Source organism: Artibeus jamaicensis, unplaced genomic scaffold (assembly GCF_021234435.1).
Source record: "Artibeus jamaicensis isolate MK-2021 breed Jamaican fruit bat unplaced genomic scaffold, CSHL_Jam_final contig_432, whole genome shotgun sequence".
Taxonomy (NCBI): Eukaryota; Metazoa; Chordata; class Mammalia; order Chiroptera; family Phyllostomidae; genus Artibeus; species Artibeus jamaicensis.
Window position 1 is genome coordinate 12,277,809 of NW_026521828.1, and position 18,741 is coordinate 12,296,549.

Consider the following 18,741-nt stretch of genomic DNA (forward strand, 5'->3'; position numbering starts at 1 on the left):
TGACACCCATCCAGGGCAGGCCCTGGTGCTCCAGAAGGGGGAAGGCTCCCAGCGGGGGCGTGGCTGGTGTGATGGGCAGACACTCAGACTCGGCACCATTTGCACCCCCCACCCTGAGAAGTGAGACTCGGAAGGTTCTCAGAGTGATGTTCGAGAAGGCAGTGCTGGCCTTACTGGTGTTTCCTGTGTGAAGAATTAGGCTGAGGGCCCCAGACCTTCAGAGCTGGAAGGGTCTACAGATCATGCAGGTCAAACTCCTCATGTTACCGTGGGAAAACAGGCCCAGAGAGGGCGAGTGACTCCTGAAAGTCACACAGCAGATCGGTAGCCCAGATGAAGTTCACCCAGAGGCAACAGGTCTGGGAGTTTGCTGGGAACGGGGTGTAAGTGCTGCAGCTCCCAGTTTATCTGTGAAATGGCTCCGAGTAAAGGTTACATCCTGGGAGAAACTAGAAATCGAGTTTATCCAGGGCTGGGATCTTTGGTTTGCTCACCAATGTATCCAAAGTGGCACGTGACCAGGACTCAATATATAGTTGTTACCAAATGAAGGAGGGACTGAAGGTTCTCTGGGGTCTCTTGGCTTTTCTGCTTCTGCCTTGCTCCTAAGGCTGGGGAACTTGAGGTTTGGACATGCTTCTCATGGAAGCTGGACAGTCCCAAATCCTTTGTCCCTAAGTGTCCCTGCAGCTGGGCAATCCCTTCTGAGTCCCTGTGCACTGTCCCCCCTCACCTGTGCCTTGTTCCCAGCACCTTGTGGCCTGGCCCAGGTTTGGTCTCTGTCTCTTCTGCCTGAGCTATTCTCAGTCCCCCAGACACTCCAGGTCCAGGAGTTGGGCACTGATACCACAGCCTGCGGACCCAGCCCTGTTCCTTCACAGTTGGTGGGTTGGAAAGGGCTCTGATGGACTAGGAGTCAGGGCACCAGCTCTCTTCCCAGTTCCACCAAGAGAGGTGTGGATGCTACAGCAGCACCTGAGCTGGAAGGATCCTCGGCTGGAACTGGGCAATTATAAAACCATCGGAATGCTTACTAAGTGCTGAGCATGATGCTAAGACTGTTTTATACTTTCTTATGTTGCCCCCCCTTGTTTTTAACTGGAGGTAAATGAAGCTCCTTACATAGCCAAGGGTACAATTTCTAAGTGCCCATAGTGTGATTTGAACCCAGGTCTGCCTGACTCCAAAGCCCACACTTAACACCCACATCTAATATCCTCCAAGACCCAGTACAGTTATTTCCCTGCAGCCTCCAAACCAGTTGTCCAGCCCCTGATTTGGAATTCAGCTGTCAGAAGCTGCAGGGTTCCATTCATGGGTATTCCAGCTGCATTATGGGTGTGTTTGGGTTGGGGGCCAGCCTGGGAACCCAGCTCCCTAGAGTGGCTTTTTGAGGCTGCATTTCATTCACTCATTCAACAGAGTGGCCCTATTGTGCTGTTGAGGGTCTCTGAACCTGGCTTTAAAAAGCTCATCCCACACCCCTCTCCTATCCCAATGCTTTTTGCCTAATGCCAGGTCTACCTTTGAGGCTACACTTCCAGTTGCTACCAGCAGGGAGGGGAGGGGTGAACCTTGCTGGCAGCCTTTACAGAGGAGAAGGGGTGAGAGAGAACCTGGGTGGAAACAACCAGAGGAGCCAGAGCCCCGGCCCCACTCAGCTGCCTTCCCAGATTCACAGTCACTAGCCCCTGATCTCCCTGTGGGTTCATTTTCTCACAACTGGAAAAGTAATACATAGCTTTTGTAGAAACTTTAGAAAATAGGGGTAAGCAAAAAAATCCCAGAACCTGCTAGTAACAACCATTGTTACTATTTTAGAATAGATCATTCTAGTTGTCATTCATATAGATGTATGTATGTGTGTGTGTATATATCTCATCCCTGATTTACAATAGTTAAAAATTAATATTCTGTTAAAACTATTACATATTATTTTTTAAAATCAACACCATTTACTGGCTATAAACTATTCCATTTAAGAATTTACCGAACTTTATTTAAGCAGCCCTCCTCCTAGTAACCAACTCTTTTATCACATGCATGATTTTTCCTTCGAATCGATTTCTGGAGGTGAAATGGGAACTGCATCCCGAAATTGAAGGCATTTGGCATGCAGAGCCATCCAGATAATGCACATCGGTGCTCAGCAGTGTGTGTTTGCTCCTCCCTTCCACACCCTCCCCCTGGGCGTTGGGGGCACCCCTCCAGCCCCAGGAAGTCTGGGTCTGTTGTGAGCAGGGTGACATTCGTCCACCATTCACCTCTTGCCCCACAGCAGTTGCTAATAGCTTCCCTCTGGCTCTGAGTGTTCCGGTTTGAGCAATAAATAATATGGATAATCTCATTATAGACCCAGTGTGAAATGAAAATCATGGCCAGTTTTAGATAATTCAGTCCTTAGATTATCTTTTAATATCACAGCTTTAGCGAAATATAATTCATATACCATGCATTGACCCATCTCAAGTGTACATTTCGTGGTTTTTAGTGTCTTCACAGCCTTGCACAACCATCACCACTGTCGACCTAGAACATTTCATCATCCCCAAAGAAACCCTGTACACACTGCAGTTCCTCCTTATTTCCTGCTGGCACCGGGCAGCCACTAATCTACTCCCCGCCTCTGCAGGTGGGCCTCTAATGGCATTTCCCACAAACGGAAGCACGTCGTCTGTGCTCTTCTGAGACTGGTTTCTCTCACTTAGTTTAACATTGTCACGGTGCATCCATATTATACCATACGTATTCCTTCATTTTATCCATTGCCAGGTAGTATTTGGTTATGAATATATCACTTTTTAAAAATCCATGTACCAGCCAATAGGACTTTGGGTCCGCTTTTGAGCTATTATGAATAATGCTGCTCACTGTAAACATTTGTCCACAAGTTTTTGTGCGTGAGTGCATTTTTGTTTCTTTTGAGTTTGTATCTAGGAGTGTGTGAGATTCTGTTTAACTTTTAGAGGGACAGTCCAGATTAATTTTTGCAAGAAGTAGCCAGGCTCACAAGGAAAGGCTTTTGTGTTGACTCTGGACAATTATTTTAGTAGCCCCCTGCATTTTCTGTGCTGCAAAGATTATTGTCGTCAAGACACTTTGAAAAAACGTATCCCTGGGGTTCGCTGACCCACGTAAATGAAAAAGGTTGATGCCTTGATTATTTTTTGTTCAATTTTTAAAACATATCCCCCTTTAAAAAAAAAATACTAGGCGTTTCTTAGCACGGTTATTTTAAAGATTGTGGTAAAACGTACATTAACACTTATAAAAATGTGTATAATGTAACACCAGTTTTACCATCCTAAGCATTGTTGAATGGACAGTTCAGAGCCACTGGGCACATTCATGTCGCTGCACAGCCCCCACCGTCACCCACCCACTGAGCTCTTCTATCTCGTAAACCACAGCTCCGTGCCCATCAGGCCGGGACTGCGGGTTCCCCGCCGCCCAGGCCCTTGGCCACCGCCTCTCTGCTTCCTGTCTCTGAGTGTCGCCGCTCCAGGGCCCTCGCCGTCATGCACTGTTCATCCTTTTGTACTCAGCTCATTTCACTTAAATGGCAACTTCAGGATTCAGCTAGGTTGGTTTTAATGTAGAAAATCACAAAAACCAGAAGCATTCCATAATCCCAGTAGCCCTATTAACTCTGATTTGACGTTAAAATAAAAAATAAAAATAATAGATTTGCATATTGAGGAAATAGAAACAAGATTGCAAGAAAAATAAAATGCAAAAGCTGGCATCCCTCTTTTCCTAGCTAGATAAAGAGACACAGTTGTACCCGCTGACACGCTATTATGCTGCGCTTTATTCTTTCACTTAATTTAAATGGAGACTCTGTCCTCACCAGCCCTGCAGACCAGTCTCATTCTTTTCAATGGCTGTGTGGCTCTTATTTTCAGTGTTGGGTGAGCCATACGTAGCCTGTTTAACAAGTCACCTACTAGCGGTTTCCAGTTTTTCTGCATTACAGAGACTGCTGCGGTGAACCCCCAGTGTTACATGGCAGAAGACTTTGCCGACGTATCTGACAGGCAAAGCCCTAGCAGCACAACTGCCCGATCAAACGGCATGTGCATCTTAAATTTTGATAGATGTCGCCAGCTTATAGAATGAAAAGGAGTTTTCTAATGCATAAAGCTATTGGGAAGTTTAGGAAGAGGGTGGTTTTAGCCTGTCCAATAGATTAAAGTGGTCGGCAGAGTTCTGGGGACATAAGCAAAGTCAAGACTCATCCTGAGGTACGCGGGGCTCAGTATATGTTGTCCCCAGGTGCTCCAGGTCACAGTATTCGCCTAACAAAGTCGTTCCCAACAGAAGTTTGTGCTTGGGCTGAGACAACAGTTAAAACAGACCCTTTGAAAATGACTGAACAGCTGGCCTTTTCCCACCTGGTTGGCTCTGTGCCCCTCGTTAGTCTTCTCCCCTCCAGGCCTCAGCCATCCTGTCTCCTGTCTGTCACCCAAGGGGGTTCAGTGGGTCCTCAGGGGACCCACCTCTGCAAGTGGTGCAGGGCACTCAGCCCTGCTCACATTCTGGCTTCTCGGTGGCTGTGGAGGTGAGCACACCAGGTCTGACATCGCCCTAGGCCGGCCGCCTGAGACGATGAAGGGCAGAGTGCCCTGTCCTGTGTGTTCCTTACTGGTGGGCATTTTTATAATTAATTCCCAGGCCTGTCCCCATGTTGAGCTCTGGCTCAAAGGTCAGAAAAAGGTGTTTTCTCTCCTCCCTGCTCCCACTGTGGTCCCGTCCCCTGGGGGCTGCCCTGAGCCAGGCCCCCACCCCCTGTGCCCAGACAACCCTCTCTGGGCCTAGCTCTGACTCTTGCCTCCCCCCCTCTCTCCTCCCTGCTCTCAGGTGGCGGCTGAGATCTTGGTGAGTGTCACAGTGTCCCTGTGGATTTTAAGACCTCCAGGGAGGGTGTGGTTCTGAATGTGCCTCTGGGTGGGGCTGAGCGGGGCAGAGCCAGGCAGTGATCTGGGGTCCTCCCCATGGCTTCTCTCTCTCCCTGTCCTCTAAGAACCCCACTGGGTGAAAATGGGCCAGGCAAGTGTTTCCCGAACATTCACCACTCCCTGCCCGTGGGAAATTGGTTGTTTTAAAGGGACATTTAAAGTCAGTGCAAACAGAACTGGTAGCCGGCTAGAAGACCGTTGTGGGAGCACGTACGTGGTGTGTGCGACATTGCTGACACAGGGAAACACCGGCTCGGCCGTGTTTCCTTGCCCACGCGCACAGACACGCTGCCCAGCTCCCGCACGCCCGGCACCCGTTCGCCCCTCCCCTGGGTCGCCGTCCTGTGGTCGTGAGGTGCAGCACTCCCGTGTCCGTCCTCAGGGTTCCTGGGAACTGGAGGGGGTTGAGGAGGCCGAGGAAGGAAGAAGGGGCCAATGGCAGTGTCCCTGGGTGGCGTGGGTAGTGCAGCTCCTCACTGTCCTCGGGCAGAGCCCCGTAGTGAGTGGTAACCAAGGTGTTCCCGTGTCTCCCCTCCCAAATCCTCGCCCCCACCTGGGCTCGCAGGAAATAGCCGACACATCCAGCGGCGGAGACAAAGCTTCCATGGAGACGCGGTTCATGACCATCCTGTGTACACGGAGCTACGCGCACCTCCGGAGAGGTGAGGCCTCAGCCTCCCCTTGCCAATTCAGTGGGAAGACCCTCACGTCTGTTGAGAATCTGTCAGCTCCCTGTCACGAGAGGAGCTGATTGCCCGCCCATCCACTCCCTCCCCCAACCACGGAGTTTGGTGGCTGATTCGGACAGGGAGCCCCGGGGTCCAGTCCTGGTGTCCTTCAACCTTGGGCCAACCGCCTCCACTTTTTTAGAAAACAGGCAGGACACCTGCGATGAGGCAACACAGGTGGCTTTCGCCTCCACGGCCAACCGGCCCGATGGGTTGATAGGGGCCGCCTGCGATTCTGTGTTGGGAAGGACTCGGAGGCTCTGTGTCATGACCCACTGGGACGTCTGCCAAGAGCAAGGCAGTGAGGGGTGGCGATGAAGTAAGGACCGCGTACTGGTCTTTGAGCCACAGGCTGCCACTTGCACAGGGTGCACCCGTATGCGGTGGCCCTGACGTGAGGTGACCATGAAGGGTCCTTTCCACTAAAACTTGTAGGCGTGCATCTGCCTGGCACTCGTCACTAAGATTCGCGAAGTGCTCTAGCGTAGCGACTAAAAGAAGGAACCCAGGAGCCGTGCCATCTGGATTCCAGTGTCCCACTTAGCAGTCCTGAAGCCTTGGACGAGTTGGGGGACGTCTGTCTTAATTCCCTCGGCTCCTACCTGGGGTTTTAGTTCTACCACACAGAGTTGCTGTAAAGATGGGAAAAGTATGATTCATGAAAAGCACTTAGCACAATGCCTGCCACAGAGGAACCTCCTTAGTGTTATAATTATGAGAACTGAGTAGTCTCTGTCCCAACTTGACACAGCAGGAAGGGGCAGCCCAAAAATGAGGGGGGGGCGGTCCTTCAAGGTCGATCAGTGAGTTCTGGCAGAGTGGTGACTGGGACCCACGCTCATCTTTGGCCCCAGCCCAGGTTCCTAGAACTTGACCAAGGCCCTGGGGCAGTGCCTGACTTGACACGGATTAGGCTCTGAGCTCAAGGCAGGCTGAGGTCAGAACTTCCCTCCCACAGCAGTTGTGCCTGGGCACAGCTGTACCTGCTGCCCCTGTCCACTTTGCCAGGCACAGCCTGTGCATGGAGCTGGGTGGGTGGGACCGGGGTGATCTCCCCACTCCCTGTGAACTGAAGCTCACCCCCCACTTCTGGGGCTTCTCTTGGTGCCAGTCTTCCAGGAGTTTGTCAAGATGACCAACTATGACGTGGAACATGTCATCAAGAAGGAAATGTCTGGGGATGTCAGAGACGCGTTTGTGGCCATTGGTAACTGGCGGGGACCAAAGGAAGGGGCTAGAGGGCAAGGGCAAGGGCCAGGGGCATTGAGAACATGGCCAGAGTCCCTGAACAACAGCCGTGGCAGCTACTAGTACTGGAAAATCAGCAGTGCCGCGTGCCGGCCCCAGGGGTCGTGCCAATGTGGGATTGGTGGGGTAACATGAGGACTGGTTCCAGGCCGCGGGGCAGGAGCAGGAAATGGCTCTCCCTGGGGAAGAAACCAGGAGGGCTGGGTAGGGGTGCCATGTCCTGCAGGCCAGGGGTGCCCACACACACCCCTCACATCACTCCATCCACGCAGGCCCCAGCGCCCCCTGAGGCAGGCTTTAGGTTTCTGGGTTGGTTACAGAGGGCGGAAGTTTCTGCCAAGTCTGCTCTTAACTGGATTGACTCAGTCCTGGGCCTGAAGTCAGGGTAGGCTTCTTGGAGGAGGTGATACAACTTAGGGATATGCCTGTCAAGTCCAGCCTTGCAGGATGAGGGCAGGATTTGGGAAGGTGAAGTAGTGGAGGGCAGATGGGAAACTCTTCCAATCGAGGAGGACAAAGCCACAAAGGAATTTGCAGTGTGTTTGGAGGAGTGGGGGGAGGGAGGGGAGGTAGGAGCTTTGACTTTCAAGCCAAGGAGCTTGGGGTGAGAAGGTGTGGGAACACAAACTGGCAGCTTTGTCACTCCCATGGGTTCCTGTCACAGGGGGCTGTCTCTGCGTGACTGTGCCCCCTCCTGCCCTCCTCGTAGAAATACTTTTATCCAAAGTCATTGTGGCTTTCTGGGACTGGCCTCTGATTCCTCCTCCTTAAGCTGAGACACCCCCATGTCAGTTCTGGAGCCTTGAAATCCATCAGCTGCTGAGGGCCAGAGACCCCCAGGCCTCGAGAAAGGGGTGGGTTGGTACAGCCAGACGGGCACTGTGAGGTGGGGGTGGGGGAGGTCAGGGGCTGCCACCTTCACACCAGGACTGTCCCAGCAGAGTGGGATGAGTTGGCCACCCGCCTTCAGAGCTGTAGCTTCAGCGCACCTGGGGTGGGGCGTGAGAATCTGCATCTCCGCCAAGTCCCCAGGTGGCGCTGTGCAGCTGTCCAGGAGCCAGGCTCCGAGAGCTACTGCTCAGTATATTCCTGGAATCTGAGTCACTAGGTAAAGCCTGGCACCTGTATTTTATTTTAATTTTAAAATTTTTTATTTATGTATTTTTAGACAGGAAGGGAGGGAGAAAGAAAGGGAGAGAAACATCAGTTTGTTACCTCTTGCACGTCCCCAACTGGGGACCTGGACTGAAACTCAGTCATGTGCCCTGACCAGGAATCAAACCAGTGACCTTTTGGTTTGCAAGCTTGCCCTTCATCCACTGAGCCACCCCAGCCAGGGCCTAACACTTGAGTCTTAACCAAGTTCTCTGGTGAACCTCCTGCATTGAGGAGGCTGAGGGCCTGTGCCTTGGGCTCATGAGGGTTGCCTCCCTTTGAGTCCTCTGCTCACCACGGTGGGTGAGCTGCAGGCGCCTCAGCCGGAAGTGAGTTGCAAACCAGCCAGAGCCAGGCCTAGGGCTGAGCCAGAGGAGGCGACATCAGGAAGGGGGAGTGGGTGAGTCAGGCCCTGAGTGTGACCCGGGGGTTGGCAATGACCTTCAGGCCCAGGTTTGGGGGAGAGGGAGTGGGAGAAGTTGCCACCCAGAGTCTGGGCACAACTGCTCTGACCAACGTCCTCATGTCCCTCTTCTGTTCTGGCCAGTTCAAAGTGTCAAGAACAAGCCTCTCTTCTTCGCCGACAAACTTTACAAGTCCATGAAGGTAAGACCTGCTCGTTTGACCCTTTCCCTTCCAGCACTTCGCCACCCCTCAGGTCAGCACTGTGGCAGCCGTGGCCCCCATTCCATACCTATTGCCATCCTCTGGTCTAGGGTTGTTGTTCTCAGCCTGGGTGGGGAGTGGCTTTGCCCCCCAGGGCACATTTGGCAATGCTCTGACACATTTTGGTTGTCACAGCTTGGGGAGTGACAGCTGCTTGCACCTGGTAGGTCAAGGACAGGGATTCTGCTAACCATCCACAGCACGCAGGAAATATCCCCACCAGAAAGAGTGGACCAGTCCCTCAGGCAAGGTTGAGGGACTTGCCCTGGAGACCCAGAGTTGGGTGATAGGGACACAGTCTCTGCCCTGTCAGAGCTCACGTTCTAGCAGGTAGCACGCCGCTTCCTGTGACTAGTGATCACAAAAGGTAACAAGCGCTTGGCTCTGGGACTGGCCCTGGCTTCCTGAAAACCAGGCCACGCTGGCCGAGCTCTCAGCCCAGCAAGTGGAGCCTCAGGGGCTGATGGAGCCTGGGCAGCCTGGCTGGTGGGAGCGAGCCAGAGACCCCCTCAGCCCCTGTGCAGTGCCCGCACATGACAGCCATTTACTGACCACTCACCATGTGCCAGCTCTGCCCCCTATGCTGGTGACCTGAGCTCCCTGGGGGCCCGCACTGCCCATCCGTCCTGGGCCTGCTCCTTATGCCCTGTGCTGGCTTCCCAGGGCTACCACAACAGATGGCCACAAACCAAGTGACCACAGGATTGATTCTCTCATGGTTACAGAGGCCACAAGTGCAAAGCAAAGGTGTTGGCAGGATTGGTTTCTTCCGGAGGCTCTGGGGGGGCCTCTCTCCAGGGGCCCTGCTGTTTCTTGGCGTGTGGGTGAACCCTCCAGTCTCTGCCCTCTCTGTGTACGGGTGTCCTCTTACAAGCTCACAGGTCATCGGGTCTGGGGCCAACCCTAATCCAGGAGGACCAAGACTAGTTACATGTGCAAAGACTATTTGCAAATTAGGTCACTTAGTGAGGTTCCAGGCAGATTTGAATTTAGGGGCACAGGCTTCAACTCACACAAGCTGTTCTGCCTGCCCACCCAGTCCTAGGCCCAGGGGAGCCTGGGTGGGGACTGTCTGTGGCGAACGGAGGCAGAGCACCCCACCCTGGTTTCCGAGGGACAGGGGAGAGAGGCAGATGGACAGCCCCAGTCCTCGCCTGATGGCCCTGTTTGTTCCTGCCCTGCGTCTCCCCCCAACCTCCCCCCCCGCCCAGGGTGCCGGCACGGATGAGAAGACCCTCACCAGGATCATGGTGTCCCGGAGTGAGGTTGACCTGCTCAACGTTCGGCGGGAGTTCATTGAGAAATATGACAAGTCTCTCCACAAAGCCATTGAGGTGAGGGGCGCGGCCGGAGGTCAGTCGGGAAGGGCGCAGGTGTCAGGTCCCTGAGCGGAAGAACTGAAGTCTTTCTCATTCCCACGGTGTCTCTCTCGATGCGTTCCCCCTAGGACAGCCGGGATGTTGCTACGTGAAAGGCCTGCCTCCCTGTTTACACCACAACAAATTCTAGATGGAGCAAAGGTCTATCACTGCAGATTTCCAGATAATCCAGGAGCCTTTGTTTTTGTTTTTAAAAAATTATTATTGACACAGAATTCACATACCATAAAATTCACCTGTAATTTTTAAAATGTTAGTAAATGTGACTGACGGGTTGTGCAAACACAGTCCAGCCTAAAAACGTGCCTGTCACGCCACCGCAGTCCTCGTACCCGCTCACCTGTGTCCACTCCCAGCCCTCGGTCACCTCCAAGCTACTCTGTCTGTGTAGATGTGCCTGTTCTGGGCATTTCACATGAGTGGAATCATGTAACGTGATCCTTTTGCGTGGACTGTTTTCACTGCGGAGCCCATTTTCTTGTCTTTGATGCTGACCAAGACCTTAAAGGCCGATGTTCTTGTTGACAAGACTGTGGCAAACCTCCCGGGCAGTGTCACCCAGGTGTGGTGGGGAGGTGACTTGGTGGTACACCTTTAAAGGGAAGATCGGAGATTCCCAAATTTAAAACATGTGCACTTTGGACTTGGTATTTCTATGTGTAGGAATTTACGCTACAGACGTAGCCATACATATTCCAAAGAGCAGAGTATCTGTGCCAGTGCCGTTTATGGTGACAGGAGTGGAAGCCCTCCATGGAGGATTGTTGAATAAAGGGTGGTCTAACCCTGTGGTAGAATACAATGCGGCCGTGCAAAAGCAGGGGGAGCTATGCGTGCTGGTGTGGGATCTTCTCTTCATTCAGAAAAGTGTGGTTCAGACCAGTGTGAGTGGTACGCGTCCGTTTCCGTATAGAAAAGGGTCGTGATAAACACGCACACATCTGTACATTCACAGACTGCACCTGGAAAATGGATGGCTGGGGGTGGGGGGGGAAGCCGTCAGGGTTGTTGTCACTTACTCAGCTCTCCCTCTGCCTCTGCCAGGGTGACACCTCCGGAGACTTCATGAAGGCCTTGCTGGCGATCTGTGGTGGCGAGGACTAAGGCCACCAGCTTTGGTGGGCATCTCCACTGAGGAATGGTCGTCTGCACCAGCCACCATGACCGAGCCCAATTGCTCCAACTTCAGAGACTTAGGAAGGGGCAGGGGTGGGGGGAAAGAGGGCAGGGGCAGGGTCTTGTCATCAACTGAGGCTTAGGAAAGGCTCCCACCCCAAAGGCCACTGAAGGCCCAGAGCGGTCACTCCTCACATCCGAGCAGCTGAAGAACCATAGCCGTAGGTTCTGTCCACCTCCCCTGCCCACTGTCTCCTCCGTCCTTCTGTCCCTGCCACAGCCTCTGCCCCATTTGGGCTTTGTCAAATCCAAACACATACTGAGCCTCTGTCTATGAAATGAGTAATGTCTGTGCTTTGAACAGTGGGGCGTGGTGGCAGGTGCCAACCGAATGTTCTCGGGATGGGGGTGGGAGGGCAGATGGGAGAAGGCACATGTCCTCCGGCCAACTGAAAGGTCTGCTACCATTTCATCTCCTGCCTCCATCTGGGTGCCAGCGGGCCGAACCAGTGGGTCCAGATACCTGGGTTCCAGTGTGCATCGGACACACACTTAACAGAGGTAGCTGTGCAGGGGTTGTGGGCAGTTGGGAGACTTAATGGGTTTGATCTTGACCCTCCCTCAGTATATGACCTTGGACTGGCCAGTGCCCTCACCAGCCCCAATTTCTTCATTTGTACAAGGGTTGGACGCAGCAGTTCTGAATATGTTATAAGCACACACATCTCTGACAAGATGAGTCTGGAAGACAATTTACCTTGGGGCAGCCTCTTTTCCTTCCCGAGTCTGTTAGCTCACTCACAAAGGAGAGAGGGGGGCAAAAGATCTTGGCTTTTTCTTCTGACATTGACAGTTAGGATGCACCTCCAAATAATTTACTTTACACTTCTCTCTCTAAATAAAAAGACCCACACAAACGCAGGTCCAGTGAGGATCTGTGTATTTGACCGAGAAGCCGCAGCCCAGGGTGTCCTCCCTGGAGCCAGCCCAGGGTCAAGTGAGTCTGACCCAGCATCGCGGGCCCCTCCTGCTGCTTCGATGTTTGTCTGTGTGCTCCTCATCCACTACGAGCAAACCCGAACTTCCTCTTTTGAACCCTTCAAGGGCACCAGCTGTGATCGTGATCTGGGGAGGCCCTCGGAAAGTTTCCACTTCGTGAAGATCACTGATAAGCAGGAGACTCGACTGCAGTTTCTCAGCCTCCCTTCCCCCAGCTCTGCTTCCACCCCAGACTCGGATCTAAAGCTGTCCAGGGATGTGGCACAGCGGCAGAGCTGTGCCCTGTCCCGGCTGCCCAGCCTCATCGGGAAGTTCATTGTGTGTTTATTGTAGCTGGTGCAGGGGCCCTGGGTGGTTGGGAGACAGCGGATCCGGGCTTGTCCTTCCCTCAGTGTGTGACCTTGTACTAGCCAGTGCCCTCACCTGGCCTCAGTTTCTCCATTTGTACAATTAGGGCTGGACCCAACATCTCTGAAGAGCCCTCTCTCGTCTCTGACAAAGTGCGTCTGAGAGACAATTTACCTTGTGTCTTCTCTACTTCCTGCCCTCTGCCAGGCTGTGAGCCCAAACCCCGTGAGAGTGAGCTGAACTTTTGGGGGTATTTGCCCAACTTCACTGTTCCCTGAAGATAAATGAACAAAATGATTAAGGCTGTGTGGGGTCAAAACTTTGCCTTTAACTGACTGTGGGCATGTCATCGCTGAGCCTCAGTTTCCTCACCTGTAAAACAGGCCCCCGGTTCTGCTTATCTTGCAGCCTTTGTGGAGTGGGAGGTGGCACGTGGGAGTGCAGTGGGGTCCTAACAGGCCTGGGCTGCCTGCCAGCGCCCCCGCCCCGAGCCAGGCCCCACTGCAGGGCCTGCGACATGGATCCCACGATGTTTTCTGAGCTTTGTTCTCAAAAAGTCAGCTGCAGATGGCAGAGGCATCCAAACACAAATATGAAATTTCCTTAAAAATAGGTACTGAGGGGAAATGGGCTGCAAGTGGAAAGGGAAAAGCAATGGGACCTGAGGGACTAGAAGTTGAGAGGCCCCTTGAGGCCAAGGGGAACACACGTGGAGAAACCAGGAGTTCTGGGGCTCCTGGAAGCCGGGAATGAGGGCAGCACTAACTGCACTCATGGTGGACAAGATACTCTGCCAATCTCCCAACATGCATTTTGCACTTAGTTTTCATACAGTGGGTGGGTGGTGGCCTGGGATTAGTAGTAGGGGGCTCTCAGGGTTTGTGGTATAAAGTAGACCAGATTAGAAATAAGAGTTCACGTCCAGTTACAGAGGACTGTGTGTGTCCATATTCCATCTTACAAATGGGGGCGGGTAGCCTTTCTGGCTAAGGAAGGTGCATCTAGCCCTGCATTTGAGAAGATCTGGAGGGAGGGTGGCCAGTGGGAGTCTATTGCAACAATCTTGTTAAGACCCAGGTGCCTAGTGGACAAACCCCATTTTTTCCTGGATCTCTGGTAGCGGGGGGGGGGGGGGGGGGTGGGGGGAGTAGCCACTATCCTGAAACCATAGTGCCTCACTCATTCATTCACACAGCTCATACTTATGGAGTGGCTCCTACATGCCCTGCTGTGTACTCGAGGCTAAAGATGCAAAGTCAGACTGGCTTGGTCCTAATCCTTAAGAGCTTCCATCCCCATGTCCCACACAGCTCCCTCCAAAACACCTGTAGCAACTGATAACAGATAACTTGCCGGAGATTGCCTCTGTGGCCAGAGTTCAAGGGAGAGAAGTGGGGACTAAACTAAAGCTAAAAGGAAAGAGAAAGCAGAAGCCCAAACCGCGGCTGTCTCAAAGTGGGAGAGGGGGACGGTGGTTGTGAGGGTTCTAAGTGTGGAAGGGGCCCTCAGAAATTCTCACCTCCCTCTTTCACTTACAGAAAGACAACCGTCACTTCCACAGAGAGGAAACAATGGGCCCAGGGTCGCTGCAGCCTTGGCCCAGCCGCATTCAGAGCTTTTACATAAGCACCCTGAACACTCACTCTCCCACCTTCCCCCTTCACCCAGGACCATCCCTCTGACGCCTCCCTGTCCCCTTCCTGCCTTGAGCTGCGCAGCCTCCCTTCATGGCAAGCCCTTTCAGAAGCCCTGGGCTGGGATGTGCCAGCCTTGGTCTTTGGGGCCACAAGGAAATGTCTGAAGGAAGTGGCTGGTTGGGAGTGAGTTGCCCTTTTAACCAGGGCACAGAGCAGCTGTTTGGGAATTGCCACTGTCACATTTCCTGCCATTGGATAGCAGCGTGGGAACCGCTGGCTGAGTGAAATCCCCTGGTAGTCTCTGTGCCCCGGGTTTGCTGAGCTAGGAGTTGCCACCAGAAGGAGGCCACGGGAGAGGGTGTCCGTAACCATTCCTCCCTTTCCTCCTTAGTGGTCCGTCCGGAGCATGTCACGGGTTGGCGGGATGGTCCTGGGGGTCATCCACAGCGGCCCCTGTCTCATAGGTCAGGCAGCGGAGGCCCGGTGACCAGGGCTGTGACCCAGGTTGAGATCTGGGGCCAGCACCTGGGGCTCCCGACGCCTGCTCTGCTGTCTCTGCTGACCTGTCCTCTTCCGCCCAAGGTGGGAGCTGGACCAAGCAGATGGACTACGGGAGGGAGAAGTGTGAAGTTGACCAGCCCAGTGTCAGCACCCAGAAGCAGTACATCAGCACCCTCGCTCCCCTCAGACCTCGGGTTTCCCGAGGCAAACTCCCTTCGGTTTATGGTTGAAGATAGACGAGCAGGAAATTTGAGTTGTCCAAGTAGGTCCACAGAGGCAGGCTGGTGGGCCGGCCCCGAATCCCAGTTAACCGCTTGGGCATAGATAAGTGTCCTGACCTCGCTATGCCTTGATCTCCTCACCTGTAAAATGGGAATGACACAGGGTTCTCTGTCCCGGTGTTGTGAAAACTAAATAGGGAAACACACATGTATCTCACCACACTGCTCAAGACTGGTGCGGACGCAGTAAACAGCAGCTCTTCGTGCTGAATAGATAGACCAGATCCCATTCCATGCGTGAGGAAGGGAGGGGAAGGCCCTTTCCTCGGCCTCTGAGGGCTCCTGAGTGCCTGCCCTGTGCTGCTAACCCTCAGGGAGCTAAGTGAGGAAAGAGGATTATTAGAAAAATTCATCCAGCACACGGTAGCACGCAGCACCAAGTGTGGAGGCCACAGATTAACCACAGAGAAACCGAGACTGGCTCCCCAGGGAGGGGCACACGCCAGGCACTTCGAAAGGTGGGTAGGTAGGCTTTCAACAATGAAAGCTGTTAAAGGAGGGGGGGGTTCCAGGCAGAGGCAACCGCTCAAGTGGGGGCACAGAGGGGGATGTGGAGGAACAGGTGGGCCCCTTGGTCCTTGGGCCCCATACCCAGTGTGAGAACACCATCTGGGGGGTCACAGAGAGTCCAGGCTGGGGTGTGGATATGGCCCTCCAGGATCTGGCCAGCCCCTGAATGTGCTAGGGACAAGAGAAGAAGGATCAGAGACGTCCCTTAGAGAGAGGAATGCCCCTGTAGAGAAGGAGGTGGGTGCAGCACCCGGGAGACCACTGGGCAGGGTTGCCAGTGCTTCCCGGATGTGGAGGAATGGGCATCTGAGCCAGAGTGGAGGAAGCAGAGATGGAGAAAAGGAGAGAAAGACGTGGGGGAGCATGAAACCAAGAGAAGGGCCCGACCTGCCCTGGGGAATGAATGGGAGATGGAGGAGGAGGGGAAGCCGGGAGTCATTCCCTGGGAACCCAGGGGTGGGCAGTGTTTTTAAATGCAGGATGTGAGGCCCAAGGAAGGCACTGGGTGCAGGCCATCCCATTGCCCTCTAAGCTAAGCAAGGACCAGGAAGCCCTCAATCAGAGCCCCCTAGGAGTGAGCCCCTGCCCCAGGCCCAGGGGTGGTGACAGTCTCCAGAGCATACACATCCTTCTGCAGGACAGTCCCAATGCTCCTCCCAGCTACCACCATCTGCCTATTGCACCACCAGCTGCAGTGAGTTGAGTTGGCCATGGAGATGGCCTTGACCTGGTTGGAGACAGCCATGGGCAGGGATGGGAGGGTCTGATAGCTGAGCTGGGCTGCTGAGGGATGGACATAGAGATGCTAAGCCTGGGCTGGGCCAATGATTTCCATTCCCACTTCCCCATGTAGCTGGTATTGACTCAAAGCCTATAAATACTATTTATCAGACACAGGATTCCAAGTCACTGCCAGTCACACCCACAGGGACACATGCTGTGTACATCCAGCAGCAGAAACACACACTGGTGGCTACATGGAAAAGAATAAAACGCTCAGATCCACAAACACACCGCTGGTACCAAACAGAAGGACAGAGCCATGGTCCACACGCGTGTTACTGACTACACAGGAGATGCCCCACACAAGTGCCCAAACTTGCTTTTCACACACTCACCCTTCTTGGCACGTGGCTCCAGAAATCAGCGACCCCCCTGTTCCTCTGCATGTTCTTCCACAGGAGGAGAAACAGCCAGGCTCAGCGGAGGGCAAACACAGGCCTGACCGCCCTGCCCTGGGGGGGCAAGAGCAGCTCCCCGGAGAACCAGGCAGCAGTGGGATCGGGCTCGGAAGGGATCAGGATCGCAGGGGAAGGCTTTGAGGGGTAGCGAGGCTCAAGGTAAGTGAAATGTAAAGAGGCAGGAGAGAGAGACTTTCCTTCAAAAACATCGTTCCCATTCTGTCCATGTTACTAGGAATGTTCTGGAAGCTGGTGGTGAAAGGGTTAACGGCGCCAGCTGTCATGCCCCTAGCATTCTGAGCAAGCACTGGGATTTGCCCAAAGCGGGTCAGGGTCACTACCTCCCTGGAGATGCCTTTTAGCTGTTCCCAGGATAAAACTCCCCAGTGAGTGAGATGGAAACCCAAAATGAAACTCTGTCAGACTTCTCGGACTGCAGCCTCTTTACTGTCAGCCTTGGCAGCAGCAGCGGCAGCGGCAGCAGCAACTCCATCAGCATCACGGCCTCTTCCTGAGGCGTGGTCTCCCTTTGGGTTGGAATGTACAACATTTCCTTGGGCAAATGTACCCTCCCCTTACTGGCCTCAGGCTGCCTTCCTCCTTAGGAGGATGTCTCAGGGACCAAATAAGATTACCAAGGGTGAATCTGGCACAATCCGGGCACCTGGGAGGTTCAGACCCTATTCCTTGCCTTCGCCACATCCCCACCTCTCTCAGGTCCTCTGTCCCCTCGCCCTTCTCCCGTGCTGGGGTCCAGGTTAGTTGCAGTACAGCATTTGCATAGCCAGGGGACCTCACCCAGGGAAATTCCCCCTGGTGACCAGGCTTCCTTTCTGAGGTCAGGCCGCATCATCAGACACTGCTCCTTCCTCTCTAGCGCTCCCCAGCCTCCCGCTGGCTGTGGTGCCTGTCATCTGGCAGGTGTACATCCAGGCTCACAAAGTTAATCCCATCCTTTGACCTTGGGTGTTGTCCAAGAGAGTGTGAGTGTAGGGGGTGGGCTGGGGACCTGGAACAAAAACAGACGTGGTAGATACTTGAGGAACAGGGGGGAGAGTAGCAAGCAGGAGGTGGTCAGGGGCCGGGACTGTGATAGTAGCTCCTCAGCACCTCCCTGCCTGACCCTGGGCACACACCTCCCTGTCCCTTGGCCTCAGTTTCCTCTTCTATCCAGCCAGGGAGTTGGTTAAGACAATCTCTAAGCTTTGTTCCAGATCTGATGGGCCAAGAGGCCACTTCCTGTGGCAGCAAAGTCTTGCAACATTTGTCCTTGGATCATCTTCCTTTGCCAAAATCTTGCAACATACCACTCTGTACTTCTTTCCTTGGAAAGCACGATTTTGCAAAACGCGTCCTTGAATCCCATCTTTCAGATGCTGGCAGAGTTACAGGTACCTGCTCTCCTCATCGTGACTTGGCCCGAGTTTTAATTTTTCTTTCCACATCCACCACGTATAATGTTCCGTGACCCACAGAAAGTGGGACAGAGCTCTCATCTCTCCAGATTCTAAAATCCATCATCCTCACGGTCTCTGACCCCGGTACTGAGAAGGCACCTTCCCCGGCACAAAGAGAGAAACAGGTGGGACGAGACCACCTGGAACAGTGAGGTCCAGGGACCACCTGCATCAGAACCAACTTTTGGAACGGCAGCTTCGGGAGCAGGAGGCACAACTTGGAGTCACCTGGGGAGCTGTTAAAATAGCAATCCCTGACCACATCCTCTGAGATGCTGCTGTAATTCGCTTGGGGTAGGACCTGGGCATCTGTATTTTTACAAAGCTGGCCAGGTGATGCTAAAGGGTACCCGCTGGTCTAAGGACCCAGCCAAGACCAAATGGATCAGGTGATTCTAACAGACACCAAAGTTGATGAGTCCCTGGTCTATGTTATTCTTCATGAAATTATCCTAATGGGCCCCTCTTTTGGGTACACAGCCATACTCAGGACTATACGTGGGCAATGAGAATGGATGCCCTTTCACAGGTGGGGAAAGTGAGGGACAGAGAGAGGAAACTGCCTGCTGAGGTCACA

At 53.5% G+C, this 18,741-nt stretch overlaps 1 protein-coding gene across 3 annotated transcripts in view; it reads left to right on the forward strand.

Annotated features, from left to right (window-relative positions):
* The window catches only part of ANXA6 (annexin A6), a 47,401-nt gene extending 35,809 nt beyond the window's left edge, over window positions 1–11,592 (forward strand). For 2 of the 3 annotated variants that reach the window (XM_053665876.1, XM_037156901.2), the window contains exons 21-26: window positions 4,861–4,878; window positions 5,524–5,620; window positions 6,798–6,893; window positions 8,637–8,695; window positions 9,967–10,089; window positions 11,179–11,592. In XM_053665876.1, the coding sequence (XP_053521851.1) occupies window positions 4,861–4,878; window positions 5,524–5,620; window positions 6,798–6,893; window positions 8,637–8,695; window positions 9,967–10,089; window positions 11,179–11,238 (453 nt within the window). In that variant the 3' untranslated portion in view covers window positions 11,239–11,592. The remainder of the gene's footprint in view (window positions 1–4,860; window positions 4,879–5,523; window positions 5,621–6,797; window positions 6,894–8,636; window positions 8,696–9,966; window positions 10,090–11,178) is intronic. The other variant, XM_053665877.1, reaches the window with a different exon arrangement.
* The last annotated feature ends 7,149 nt before the right edge of the window (window positions 11,593–18,741 follow it).